This window comes from Staurois parvus, unplaced genomic scaffold (genome assembly GCF_062004578.1).
Source record: "Staurois parvus isolate SC_StPar_1 unplaced genomic scaffold, SC_StPar_1.0 ptg000204l, whole genome shotgun sequence".
NCBI classification, from domain to species: domain Eukaryota; kingdom Metazoa; phylum Chordata; class Amphibia; order Anura; family Ranidae; genus Staurois; species Staurois parvus.
This window is the reverse complement of record NW_028318000.1, coordinates 2,259,886-2,273,502: the sequence shown is the minus strand read 5'-3', so window position 1 is coordinate 2,273,502 and position 13,617 is coordinate 2,259,886. Positions and strand designations below refer to the sequence as shown.

Here is a 13,617-nt window from a genome sequence, read left to right as displayed (position 1 = left end):
ATAAAAAAAAAAAATACAAAATACAAACAAACAAAAAAAAAATCGGCAGACTCGATAGACCACTCGGTCTTCTATGTTTTCTTTTTCATTTCTCTAATAACAATGAAAACCCAACATTTGGCCTTGGCAGATAGGGCAGCAGTCTAAAACCTTTTATTATTAGTTTCTCAAATTACTAAGATGATGTGTGGATGGCTTCTGGCAGCCCTGCCAACTCTAGACAATGCTTGTGTTTACTATACCGCAATCCAACCCTGATGAACAAACCCTAAGCCCTTAAATATCAGTTTTGGTTGAAAATCTTCTGAACTCACCTGCTGCAGGATGCACTACTGACAGAAACTGGTAAATCTGGAACGGGTCTGTTTCTCAATATGAATGATCGAGTTGGAACTTTCTTTGTTTTTGTTTTATGTACTTCACCCTCATCCCTTGTTCCATATAAATCATTTTCAACCATGGGTCCTTGGAACTCAAAAAAGCTAGAGCTCTCTGAATTAGTTTTTTCCCTGAAATCTAGTGTTGTGTCATATTCAGTTATTTCGGACTGTTCAGAAAATGAGTTCCGGTCCTTATGCTTGGAGTCAGTGGAAACACTCTCACCAACTGTCATATAATCTGTTAAATAATTTGTGCAGTTTTTGTTAGATTCATCAGGCAGGGCATTAACCAGTACACTGCCCTTAAACAAGCTCTGTTCAAGTAGCGGCATGTCATCGTCATGTTCTAATAATCTGTCCTCACTTGTCTTCACTGTATCAACAGTGGCATCCTCCGGAGTCCAGTACACCTGCTCCAGTAACTCCTGTAGCTTTTTAAGAATCCTTTTTCGATGCCCAGTAAGCGATATTCCCATTGTTTGAAGTCTTTCATGATTTAACTGTGTACAGTCTGATATTGTTCTGTAGCCTGATGTCTGAAAAAGCGGATGATAAATTTCTAAATGGATATCAGTTAGCATCTGGACAACATCGTATTTTTTGTTGGCTGTCATTGTGAGCTTCTAAAGCATATACAATGCATTGTCAGTATAACATGAGCAGGAGGTAGACAAAGGCAGACACCGTTGTTGCAAGTCTTCAGTACCTGGAACATAAAAACATAAATGTGCACTTATATGCATGCTTATAAAGTAAATAAAAGAATAAACAGATAAACAAGTAATTTAATCATTTTTACACAGCTGGAAACATGTTCAAGGAATGTAAGCTATTTTATGGACATTTTAAAAAACAGCATTTGAGAGAATTTACAATTTGAATAGAAACTCTTGCCGACCCTTGTAAACAATAGCAAGACTTTAGCTCTTTAAATATATCAATTTACAGGAGCTGGTGGTGCATGTAAAATGTATAACTATGCTTCTTAGTCTTCTGCAAAGGCTAGAACCAGCAGGAGGTGGAAACCACTACAGAGGTTTTAAGAAAATAGAATTTTCCCAATGTAGTCACAGATTCTGTTTAAAAAAAATATAATTTTCTTTAATGCTTGCATGCCTTTTATTTACCTAATATCTTCATCCACAACAGTAGATACTTACTTTTCTTTTGCTCCTCCTTACACTGGGCTGTGAAACCCCATGGCTAATTCTGGACTAATCACCAAGTATCAGCACTGTCACTTCCTGCAAGTCACATATTTATCTATACCTAGAAGTACTGGATTCTTTCTTCATTCTCAAATGGCTAAACAGAGCTGCTGGGGAAAATTTGACTTCATGCTGCTGGGGATTCTGGTTTCAACATCAGTGCACTGATTATGTTTGGTTACATTTATCAGCAAATGAATATTAGTTTAACCCATATCAGAGCCATATCATACTGCTCCAGGTATCAGTGTCCAAGTTCGGGGACTCGCACTGCTGGCTTGGGAAGAGCCCATTCTGGCTTGATATATTCAGTAGGAGAAAAGGAATCTCCCACTTGCCACACACCAGTGCTTCTCAATTATTTTCTGTCATGCCCCCCTAGGAAGAAGAAAACATTTTGCGCCCCCCGCGCGACTGTAAATAGTATCATTTGTCTATAAAATTGTTATAAGTACACCTCTGCATAACACTGTATCCTTATTAACGTATAAGAGAATAAAAAAAGAAAGAAATGTGGATCAATTTACAACAAAGAATAGCTTTATTAACTGTAGCAGAAAAGATTTAAAGTGCATTAGAAATTCAAAAAAAATTAAATCCTTAATTAAACTATAAACATTTTTTGATTGGACATGTCAAACCATATGATACTGAAAAAATACATAAAATCAATAAATAATAATGAATTCAAACCGATCACCAACATTTACTTAGGAATAGTGCCCCATCGTTGGTGTCAGTGGGAGGAATAATGCCCCATCATTAGTATCAGTGACACCAATGATGCGGCACTATTCCTCCCACTGACACCAATGACACTTGCTGACCCCTGTTGCAGTATGGTGCTGCTGCAGCCAGCATATGTGGTTGCAGCAGCACCTCTGCACTGCACACTTACCGGCTTTTTCCTCACTCGATTTTCGCGGGTCCGCTCGGCTCCGCCTCCTCGCCCGTGATTGGCCGCCTGTGTACCTTTCCTGAGCTACAGTTCTGGCGGCCAATCACCGGTGAGGAGGTGGAGCCGAGCGGCAGGAGTGAGGGAGTGGCCGGAGTGACGGAAGGAGCAGGGCTTCCTGGATGGATCATCGTGGGAGCCAGGTAAGAGACAGCAGCCCTCTGCCCACCCCTGTACTTAGTGTCCCTTGCCGCCCCCCTAAAAAGTTCCATCCTAACGTATACTGGCGTATAAGACGACCCCCGACTTTTGAGAAGATTTTCAAGGGTCAAAAAGTCGTCTTATACGCCGGAAAATACGGTATGTTCCCCAAGGTCAAACGCGCCCCCCTTGACGGGGGGGCGCGCCCCACTATTTGAGAAGCACTGCCACACACCAACAAGCCCTGACAGTCATTAAAATGAAAGCAGTGACTTCACTTCTTATGCTGGTAATACAGTACAGTCATAACCTGATAGCTGGACAAATGATTAGCATCAAAGCACAAGAACAGAGCACATGAACAAAGTGTGCCAAATCTTTAATTGATAAAAATAAAAGTAATTCGCTCACAGAATAAAATGCATGCAGATAAAGTATATCATAGGAGATGACTGGTAACCAGGAATCACTGCTATACCTTCTGTGTGAGAGTTCAAGTGAGGGTCTGTTGTGTAGAATGCCCATCAGCATTGCAGCACAAGTATCTCTCATTCAACTTTCCGCTCTCTTCCACTCTGTCAGTCGCTTTGGTCAACTTCTATGCAAATTTAGGCTACCTCTGTCAGGGACCACTTTTTTGGGGAAGTCTATCCGCTTCATCAGCCTGGTAACCAGTCATCCCCTTTGATATGCTTTCTATGCAAGGATTTACATCAGTAAGTGAATTACTTAGACCTTTTTCAATTAAAACTTATATGTTATACTATGCCTGTGTGCTCTCCTCTTGTGCTTTGATATATTACAGTTTGAGTGTTCTACTCTGTCCTTCATAAGAGATACTAGGCAAAGATTTCTGGGCACATATTCATACATAGACTGACTGTGGCTTTATTCAAAATAATTTTCCCCGATTGTGCTTTGATTATACAACATCTTATAATCTGGTTCTTTCTAGCACCATTTTTTTTACTTTTTCAATTCAGATTCAGTTTTTATTTTGTGTTCAAATGTTTGTTAATTAATGACATGGTAATCAATGTCAATCAATGTCACTTTTTTCTTCTGCCAACTAGCCCCCACAGAAGGATTGGCAACATTGTGCCATGCAATACAACCCTTGACTGGCTACAATGCTTGGCCTGGGGTAAGGTCTACAGGGGAATAAGATAACCCAATGTGTATACAAATTTCAGACACTAATGTTTGATTCTTTCATTACTTTCTTATGAATACATAACTGGATTTCAATGTTCCTAAATGTAAAATAATGCACCTAGGGAAATAGAATCCCTTGAGAGAGTACAACATTGGGGGTACATTGTTGGCCAGCACTACAGAGGAAAATGATTTGGGGGTACTTATTTCAGATGATTGCAAAATGAGCAAACAGTGTGGCCAGGCAGTGGGGAAAAGCACATAGAATTCTAGGATGCATCACTAGAGGGGTCACCAGCAGGAGGAAGGAGGTCCTGATTCCCCTATATAGATCTTTAGTTAGACCTCATTTAGAATGCTGTGTCCAGTTCTGGAGATATCACTTACAAAAGGATATTGATAAGAGACGGGTAACAAAAATGGTGAAGGGTCTGGGGGATAAAACATATCAAGAGCGACTTCATGAACTTAACATGTACAGTCTGGAGGAAAGAAGGGAAAGGGGAGACATGATTGAAATCTTTAAATACATCAAGGGGTGAATAAGGTTCAGGAAGGCAGTATTTTCAACACAAAACCAAGAACACGGGGACATGACCTTAAACTAACTGGAGGAAAGTTCAAAACTAATCTAAGGAAGTACTATTTTACTGAAAGAGTAGTGGATGTTTGGAATAAAGTTCCAGCAGAAGTAGTAAGCCAGTCAACAGCAAATAGCTTCAAACATGCTTGGGACAAGCACAGATGTACATTCAAGCAAAAAAGTTAACAAACTCCCTCCTCCCCACCCCCCAAAAAAACACCCCCCCCCCAAAAAAAAAAAGCAGACTTGACTCGATGGACCACTTAGACTCTTTCTGCCATCACTTTTCTATGTTTCTATAACTGGATTTAAGGGTATCTGGAATTTAGCTTTAAGTGCTTTTAATTCCATAACTTTTAAAAACAGTTGCTGAACTGGTTAAAAGAGTAAGCATCTCAGCCTGCTTGAAGTGTTTATCCCCTCAAAGGTTTGAAGTCTATTTTTTGGTGAGTAACCTGGATCAGGTAACTGTTCACCGTAAATTTTCAGACAGCACTGTAGAAACACTAATGAACCACTAGATAATTAGAGCTTTATTTATTTCAGGGTCCAGCAGCATCTGACCTGTACACAAAAGCTTTTACAGTTCTAACTGTGATCTGTGGTATTTGATTTCAACTTTTTAGAGCCACTAACCTTTTTGACATCAACATCATTATGAAACAAAAATGAGAAATAAACAAAAGAAAAAGAATGGAAATACACGTTTGGATAATAATGGTGTACAAGGTGCAGAAACAAATACTGACTTTTAGAGACTAAATAATATTAACTTTTTATTTATTTCTCCATAAACAAGCAAGGGGTTTTAAAAATGTCCGTCCATCCAAAACTTCAGTTATGAGTGACTGTCAGTAGGTTGAATCACTAATTAGCTTCTTATAACTGTCTCGGACTCCATCAGAAACATTTCTCTTACTAAACTCCTGACTCTGCCTTCATCCTACCATAGAGTCCCAGTAATCTCTACTAATGCTATACCTAGAAGTGTTTCATATCATTTTAGCTCAATCACAGTTTAATAAAAGTTTTGTAATATACAAAAAAGCAAAATGCAGAAACAAAAAAGTAATTTAAAAAAAAGTTAAGTCTCTACAACACGAGTTGTCTTACATAGAAAGGAGCAATACAAAAAATTGCACAAAATATCACCAGATCAGTGTACTATATAATCAAATGTTGCATCCAAAGTGTGCATAAGCAGGTATGGTTCAACAAGTGGTATTGTATGGTAAAGTCCTGGCACTCATCCTGTGGTGTTTCAGTCTGTCAGGAATGGACTTGCCAGTGGTGGTGGGACTCACCTGCCTTGTGGGCTGCAGTACCAGGGCTGGCCAGCGGGTGCTCTCAGCAACCAGAGGCTCACTCCTGCAATGAGCCATCACCTGAAGCTGATTACAACAGGTGTATTTAAGGAATGGCCAGGCCTGTGATCAGGGCCTTGGTGTATGTTTCCCATGGGTCCCTGTACCTGCATCCTGTCTGCTTTCTGCCTGATCCAGATTCTGCTTCGATCCCTGACTCTGCATGAACTCCGCCTGTCCTGACCTCGGCTATTCCTGACTACTCTTCCGCCTGCTCCTTGTGCCCTGCCTGCCCGTTTGCTACCTACCCGGCCTGCCCGACTACGCTTAGTATTGTTTCTATTGTTATCTGTTGGAGGTTTGGGTTTCTTTGTTTGCACTGTGTTGTTGTTTAGTCTTGCACTGCATCTATGTTTTGTTTAGTCTTAATAAATTGTCTTATTCATACTATACCTGAAGTCTGCATTTCCCTGTGTCAGTCCACACATTTCTGGTCATACCCGGATCCCTAACACAGTCCTTTTGATGGTCTCTCCAGTAGTGTAAAAGCGAAGTTGTATTCAGGGCTACATCTGACCCAGATTTTTGAAGAAAAGTATGGAAAGGTTTAAACCCATGTTTTTTTTTCAATTTGTTTGTGGTCTGTTTGTTTTTTTTCATTCTGGACCCAATTAGGGAGATTTTCCTTCACAACAATGAGGAGGAGCTCTCTCAAAATTAGGAGAAATCATGTCTTAGCTATCATAAAAACATGTGTTCCCGTTGCAAGATTCCTCTACTATTTCTCCCCTGTAACAAGTTAAAATTTAGATTTTCTCTCACTTTCAGTCCTTTTGGCAATGATCACCAGAACAAATAGGGTGACTTAAACCTCCAAAACAGGGACACAGACCGCAAAAAAACTAACATTGTTTCTTTCCCTTACCCAATCTATTCAATGCTTAAAGTGTATGTTACCCCAACATTTCATATTTCTGATTTGTGTACTTGTAAGAAAAAGTATCTTGTTCTCTTTGTATTTCTTCCTTTTTGTGAAATAGCTGATGATCCTGCCAGTCTGCCTGTTTTCATAATTCAAACTGACAAAACCAGGGCATGGACCAAGACATCCATCCTAGCATTGTCATTTTTGTTCTTTTCATTCTGTTGGGGGGGAACATAGCCTTTCTGTAATCCAGTGATCAGACTTGTGCAAACAAGCCCCCCTGCACAACTCTTCACTAGGAAGATTGATGTATTGCTGTTTCTCTGCCTCCTGCTGACACGCCTTCCCTGCAGCCTCCAGCCCCAGCTCTCAAAGACCCTTGTGTAGCTAAGAACAGAGGTCGTAGCTGCACAATAATGTTATATACATATATGTATACTGTATATATATATATATATATATATATACATTTCTATTTTAAACTAAACAGGTTGTTTTACAAGGTATGGGTTTACATATACTTTGACTTTTGGGTATACTTTACATTAAATACAATAAAAATTGTTGTGTTCGCATTGCCTGCAGTGACCTGCACTTGCAATTTGCTTGGAAACATGAATTGATGCTGAGTTATCAGCTGAACAGAAGTATGAAAAAGATTACTCAAAGATAGTTTGCTCTACAAGCAGAATTAGACTATTTGCCGTGATTGCTGTTTAATGCTCTACTTGACCGTTAGTTTAGACAGGTGATGTTTTAAAGTCAATTATTTTTTTTCTTACCCCTTTTAAGAACAAGTAATAAGATACAACTCTGTAGATACTGAAAGTTTTAATAACTTTACAGTTTAAATAACTAATTATAGATTAAATTTGTAGTTTTAGGCACCATGCAGAACTACGAGTATGTAATATTTACGAATTGTTGAATTTGTGGAGGGCAGTATTTTTATTTGCACAGCTGATGTCCTATCCAGCATTAATGTATCATGATCCCCCATCACTGATAAACTTCCTTTAGCAAAGAGTATGATATTATTTACAGCAACTGACTTGAAGTACAGTTCTGTACCGCTCGTTTGTTTCTATGAACAAATATTGTATTCTTACATTCTGTATGTATATAGGATATCACAGATTTTCTATTTTTTGCTAATAGTTCACCTACATTTTAAAGCACTTTTCCTCTCATTATTGTTTAATGCATTTATTATTTGATACATTTTTTGACAACATACAGTATGTATGGGTACTTGTTTTTTGTTTTGGGGGACAATAGTGGTTTTGCACCTAATGTGTATCTATAAATCTATAATGTGTATGTACAGTATATATTTCTTTTTCAGAAATAAATTAAATTTTTACTGTTGGGATACAATCTTTGTTTAACAAATAAGCTAAATCTGCAGAATTTTTAAAACAGAGGTAATGTGCATGTATTGATCAGTGATTAGAATGAGCTTTATTGGCCAAGTATGTACAGTAACACAAGGAATTTGTATTCAGTTTAAAGTTTATGTCTTAATTGGCTATTTGCACTTAGATAAACATTTATGCACCCACACACACACACACCTATGTATACATATTATGATATTTGGGGGGCCGGATCTCCAAATGGCAAATAAATCAGGTTATCTTCAGCCTAAACAAACAGAACAGTCCATAAACTCTGGTACAAAGCAAATCCTCGGCTCATTGCCATCATAGACTTGTCCCACAACAGGGTTTTAAAGTTCCCGCCTGCTCCCGAGGTCCAGAAAAGGTCCCAACAGCTCAACAATGTCTCAGCAAACAAGCAGCCCACACTGTGTCCTGCTCCATACAACACCTGATAAACACTTGCTGGCTTCTTCCTGCCCTTTTCAGATCTCTCTCCCAGGTGGGCTAAACCAGAGCAATCAAAGCTGATCTATCATCCTCCTTAGGCTCCATTCACAATAGCGTGTCTCCAAAGTCAAGTCAGGGCCTGGACTGAGCAAAGCTAAAAGGGAGGGCCAGCATAACTGGGGTATACAGACGAGGCTGAGCGTTTATGTGGGTGGGAGTATATGCAGGAGGTGAGGGGTGGTTACTCACCTGATTGGAGTATGCAAGCTTGAGGGGTGGTCTTGCCAGGATTAGGAGGGGGGTTGGGTCTTGTCGGAGGTCAGTGGGAGCTTGAACCAGCACGGGTGTGGTTTCTCCCGCCCTCCTTCCCTGGAGCTGTTTCCTTGTTTTGTTTTGCTGTTTTGTTTGTTTTGGTTATGGTTTGTTCTTTGTGTTTGTCCTGTTGTTTGTTTTGTGTGGGTTCCTTGATTTTGTTTCTTGTCCTGAATGGCATTTTGTGTCCCGAGGTGTTTGTCTGTTCGTTTTGTCATGGCAGCAGGCAGGGGTCGATGGGTCTTTGAAGGCGGTGCTGGAGTGACAATTTGGTGGATTATGGGTTGGGCCCATCGTAGGTATGGGTGTTCCTTCCCAATTATAAGGTCACGTTGGTAAGGTGGGAGTTCATTGGCTATATCTGGGACTACATAACTGTAGTATTGTCCCCGAGGCGGTGTAGTAGCGGCTGGGGGCCTTTTCATTGGGTGTCAGATACAGACAAGTTTTGATGTGTGTAACGGTGCCTTCGAAGACCTTGGACCCGGTTGGGATCATTACTGTCAGTTATTATTTGATTTTACTGTAAGAAGTGTTATGTTAGAGTTATGTTAAATAAATGGCTGCTATGGCCGGTTTTACACCAAAAAAGAGAGTTGCATGGTTATTTAGGTGGGGAGGGTTGAAGGGGGGTGATGGTTTTTATGGATTAGGCAGTAAGTATTAGCCTCGATATTCTGCATGTCCCTCAGTCATGTGAATTCCAGTGCAACTTTTGAGCGCAATTTTGATACAACTTGTGGTGCAACTCTGTTCTGACTTTACATTCACTGGACTAAATTCACATCAAAAGTCATAATAAAGTAGTGCAGGAATTACTTTCAAGTTGCTGAGACTTGAAGTCACACAGATTTGAATGGTACTCATTGGGAAACATGGGGTGTGACTTGTCAGGGTCCAAAGTCAAATGGCAAGTCGCACAAGTGTGAATGGACTCTTAATGGGACCACAACCCAAACCATGATGACACATATTTACGATCAAGGACCCATTCCTGGCAACCTGTAAAATATACACGCAATTTGAAACATCAAAACAATATGCAAGTCTTAGGTTCCATTCACACAAACGTTCTTTGTCACACAGTGCCAAGATTGGCCTATTTCTGTGGCATGTAAGGACAGGTTTTTCAGATTAGTTAAGATAAACTAAAAAAGGAGTGCTAAATTCACAATATAAATCTGCATTCTGTTGACCTCAAATAAACACAAATAGATGTCAAACATAATATTGTGCACTCATGCAGTAGTGCAAAAAAGAAAAATGATACACCAATGCATTAGTGATAAACTGGTATCGAAACTACTACTTATAAAAGTGCAAAATAAGAAAAAAAAAAAGTTCAATTAAAGTCTATGAAAATAGCAGCTTGTGTATGCCAGCTCGTATGTTGCTAGTAGTATCCCCACACTCCCCTCTCCTGCCTTTAAGAGAAATGATGAACTAACCACTAACATTAAGGATGACTCAGGGACACCTTGTGATGTTTAAGAAGTTTTAGCACTGTTTGACCATTTATAACTTAATGGTCTACATCATCTGGTAAGATGCTCCTTTAATGGTGACACATGGTAATGGATGTACACTTTTTTCCGGCAGGAAGGAGGAGTGCGGGGACACTACTAGCAACATACCAGTTGCCATACACAAGCTGCTATTTTCATGGACTTTTATTGAACTTTTTTTTTCTTATTTTGCACTTATATAAGTAGTAGTTTTAATACCAGTATATCACTGATACATATAATATGGTGTATATTCTCACTTCTCACTCTCACTATTTGCACTACTGCATGATTTCACAATATTGTATTTGATATTTATTTATTTGTGGTCTACAGAATTGTAGATTTATATTGTGAATTTAGCGCTACTTTTTAGTTTTTTTATGTTCATTGGCTATTGGTATCACAATTGCAAGGTAGCAGCTTTATTTGGGTGTTTGTAAGTACCTCAGTGCAGATTATTTATTTGATCTAATTGGTTTCCGATTAGTTACAGACAAGAAGTCTGTACAAGTCAATGACAGATTGATGCTGTCCATGACTGTCTGGGGCTCTTTGCATGTAATTGAGCTACGGAGCAGATATTTTCATCCAGGACCACTACACTGTCCATAACTGAGGGTAATCGCTCTATGTGTGGTTACAGGCCAATAGTTGTGGTGAGTCTCAGCCTGAGATTGATTTGTACAGGCCGACGCTACTTAGATTCACCTGGCCATACCCACTGCAGAAATACACTGATCTGAGTAGTGCATGGCCAGGAATGATCATATGAATGAGCCCTGAGCTGCACACACAATTACTACATCTTTATACTAATACTACACTAAAGAACATCTCACTGTGAAATATGCAAAAAGGTATAGTAGCACACATGCAGTACAACATAGTAATTGGGCAAGTGAGGAACCAAGTATTTATGAGTTTAATAGCTAGGGGGATGAAACTTTTGTTAAAGAGTAACTCCACTTTTGTTGAGAAAAAAACATTCCCCTCTGGGTGATCTATGTACATTGCAAGGATTTTAACAAATTATGTTGCATATTCCTACTTTTTGTTATTCTGAAGCAGAGCTGATGGTTTGTCTGTGTCCATGTGGAAAGTAAATCTAATGGGAATGGTTTCATAATTATCAACCAGCTACTGCACCTCCATTGCTCTAATGAGAAAAGTGGCAGGGTCTGCATCCCTTTAGACGTAATTTCCTATTGGGAGTATCTCACCAAAAATGACATTTTTGTTGAAGGGAATGCCTGACATCTGATCATATTTTAGTGCAGACTTCTGGGAAAATCAGTGAGTCAATCACACAAGCAGGAAATTATGTTTCTGGGGGGGGCGTTCTGTACACCTTCTGTGTACAGAACAGCTCCATGTAGCCATATTGCATTGCATTTTACAGAAAATTACAGCTCTGCAGATTGAAAAGGAAAGGTAATTTTTAATAACATTTAATTACAATATGACTTGTGTTGCAATTGTATATGCTATATTTTTTTTTATTTGTTAATTTTTCCCCACAAAAGTGTTACCCTTTAAGTGTGGATGTACTAAATATTTTTCTTATCTCATATTTACACTTTAAATATGAGAGCCAGTGAGTCTGTCAACTTGCTAAAAACAATACAGTTTCCCATATTTCACAAGCAGTTAAGCAAAGAGCCTGAATGAAACTGTTAGACACAAAACTTCCTCTAATGGCTAATCCAGAAATCATTAAATATAAAGCGCAACTGAACCTTCAGATTAAATCAACTAAGTATATTACAGGTACACCAAAACAAAAGGTTTTCCATGACTTATAGTTTGTTTTCTTGCAGCCACAGTCTACTAGAAATCCTGTCCTCTGCCAGAAGAGTGGGACCCTTGATTTTTGTGTGAAAGCAGTGGTCTGTCTGCAGAGGTCATCCATGCCCCTTACTAAGTCAGACCTATAGCTCTACAATCAGCAAAGCTCATGCTCCAATCGGATCGGAGAACTCTGGCTGTCACTAAGCAGGGGCTGTAAAGAGATCACTGTGTCTATACAGAGAGCAAGGGTTCTTTTTTGCAGCATAGTGGCAGGACGCAGGCTTTTCTACTAATGCTGTGGCTGATTTTTGAGGTAAACTAACTGTAACGTATTGAAAACCTTTTGTTGTATATATTGTCTGGGACATGTGTACTGAAATGTATTTGTCATTGCTAAAAGAAAACTACATTTACTAATTTTTTTGCATTGGAGCCTGCAGAGCATTGTAATTGTGAAAAGTGGGGCATGGGTACAATCCACAGGCCCCTGCAGACTGTTATCCTGCCTTCATATAGACCTACCGTTATGGGGCTGAGGGGGGGGGGAGATCAATGGACGACAATTGTGTTGATGTCAATTGAAAACTACCACTGAGAACTACAGGTCCCTCTGCTTTGGTAGCAGATGGGACTTGCAATTTTCCATTCACAGATTTCTGTGAAAGTATCTGTAAGTGGATGGAGGGTGGAGCCATGCTCAGCTGTGCCGCATAAAAAAAATACAGGATGTTTCAGAGAGTTTAGGTGAGTTGGGGGCAGTTTGGGGGTAGAGGGTTGGAACTGTGACCATGTTTCATTTTGTACCTTAAATATGGGTGTAATGCAGGGGCGGACTGACAACTCATGGGGCCCCCGGGCAATAGGGGATCATGGGGCCCCTGTGTCCTTGCCCAAACTCAAAAAAGCCTATGAAAAAGGTACCAGGGGCATCTCATGGGGCCCCCTACTGACCCCAGGCCCTCAGGCAGTGCCTGAGTTTCCAAATGGTCAATCCGCCCCTGGTGTAATGTGAACTATGGTCGCAGAGGTAAATGAGTCCTTTCCCCACTTAAGCTCTAAAGGTTTTACCCCCCTTCATGACTAGGGCCTTTTTTATTTGCCATTCAGCACTGCACTACTTTACTTGGCAATTGCACAGTCGGGCAACACTGTACCCAAAATACATATAATTTTATTCACACAAATAGAACTTTCTTATGATAATATTTGATCACCACTGGGTGTTTTATTTTTATTATATAAGCAAAAAAAAGATCAACATTTTTCACTTAAAGTGGGACTGTGATAGTGCAGCGAGCAATTTGACACTAACTAACACTGTATGGGAACTGACTGACATCACCAATGACACTAATACAGTGATCAGTGATAATACTATACACCCTCACTGTACTAATGACATTGGCTGGGAAGGGGTTAACATCTAGGGACAATAAAAGGCTTAACTGTGTGTCTAACAATGTATAATGTGTGCTACTTTTACAAAGATGTGAGTGTTTTTTTTCTCTGCCTTGCAGGGCTCTGTACTG

The 13,617-nt window shown here is 39.6% G+C and overlaps 1 protein-coding gene across 1 annotated transcript in view; it reads right to left on the bottom strand.

Moving 5' to 3' along the window:
- The window catches only part of ARAP2 (ArfGAP with RhoGAP domain, ankyrin repeat and PH domain 2), a 419,396-nt gene that overhangs the window by 401,779 nt on the left and 4,000 nt on the right, over positions 1–13,617 (bottom strand). The window contains exon 2 of the mRNA XM_089678380.1: positions 315–1,086. Within this exon, the coding sequence (XP_089534506.1) occupies positions 315–994 (680 nt within the window). The 5' untranslated portion in view covers positions 995–1,086. The remainder of the gene's footprint in view (positions 1–314; positions 1,087–13,617) is intronic.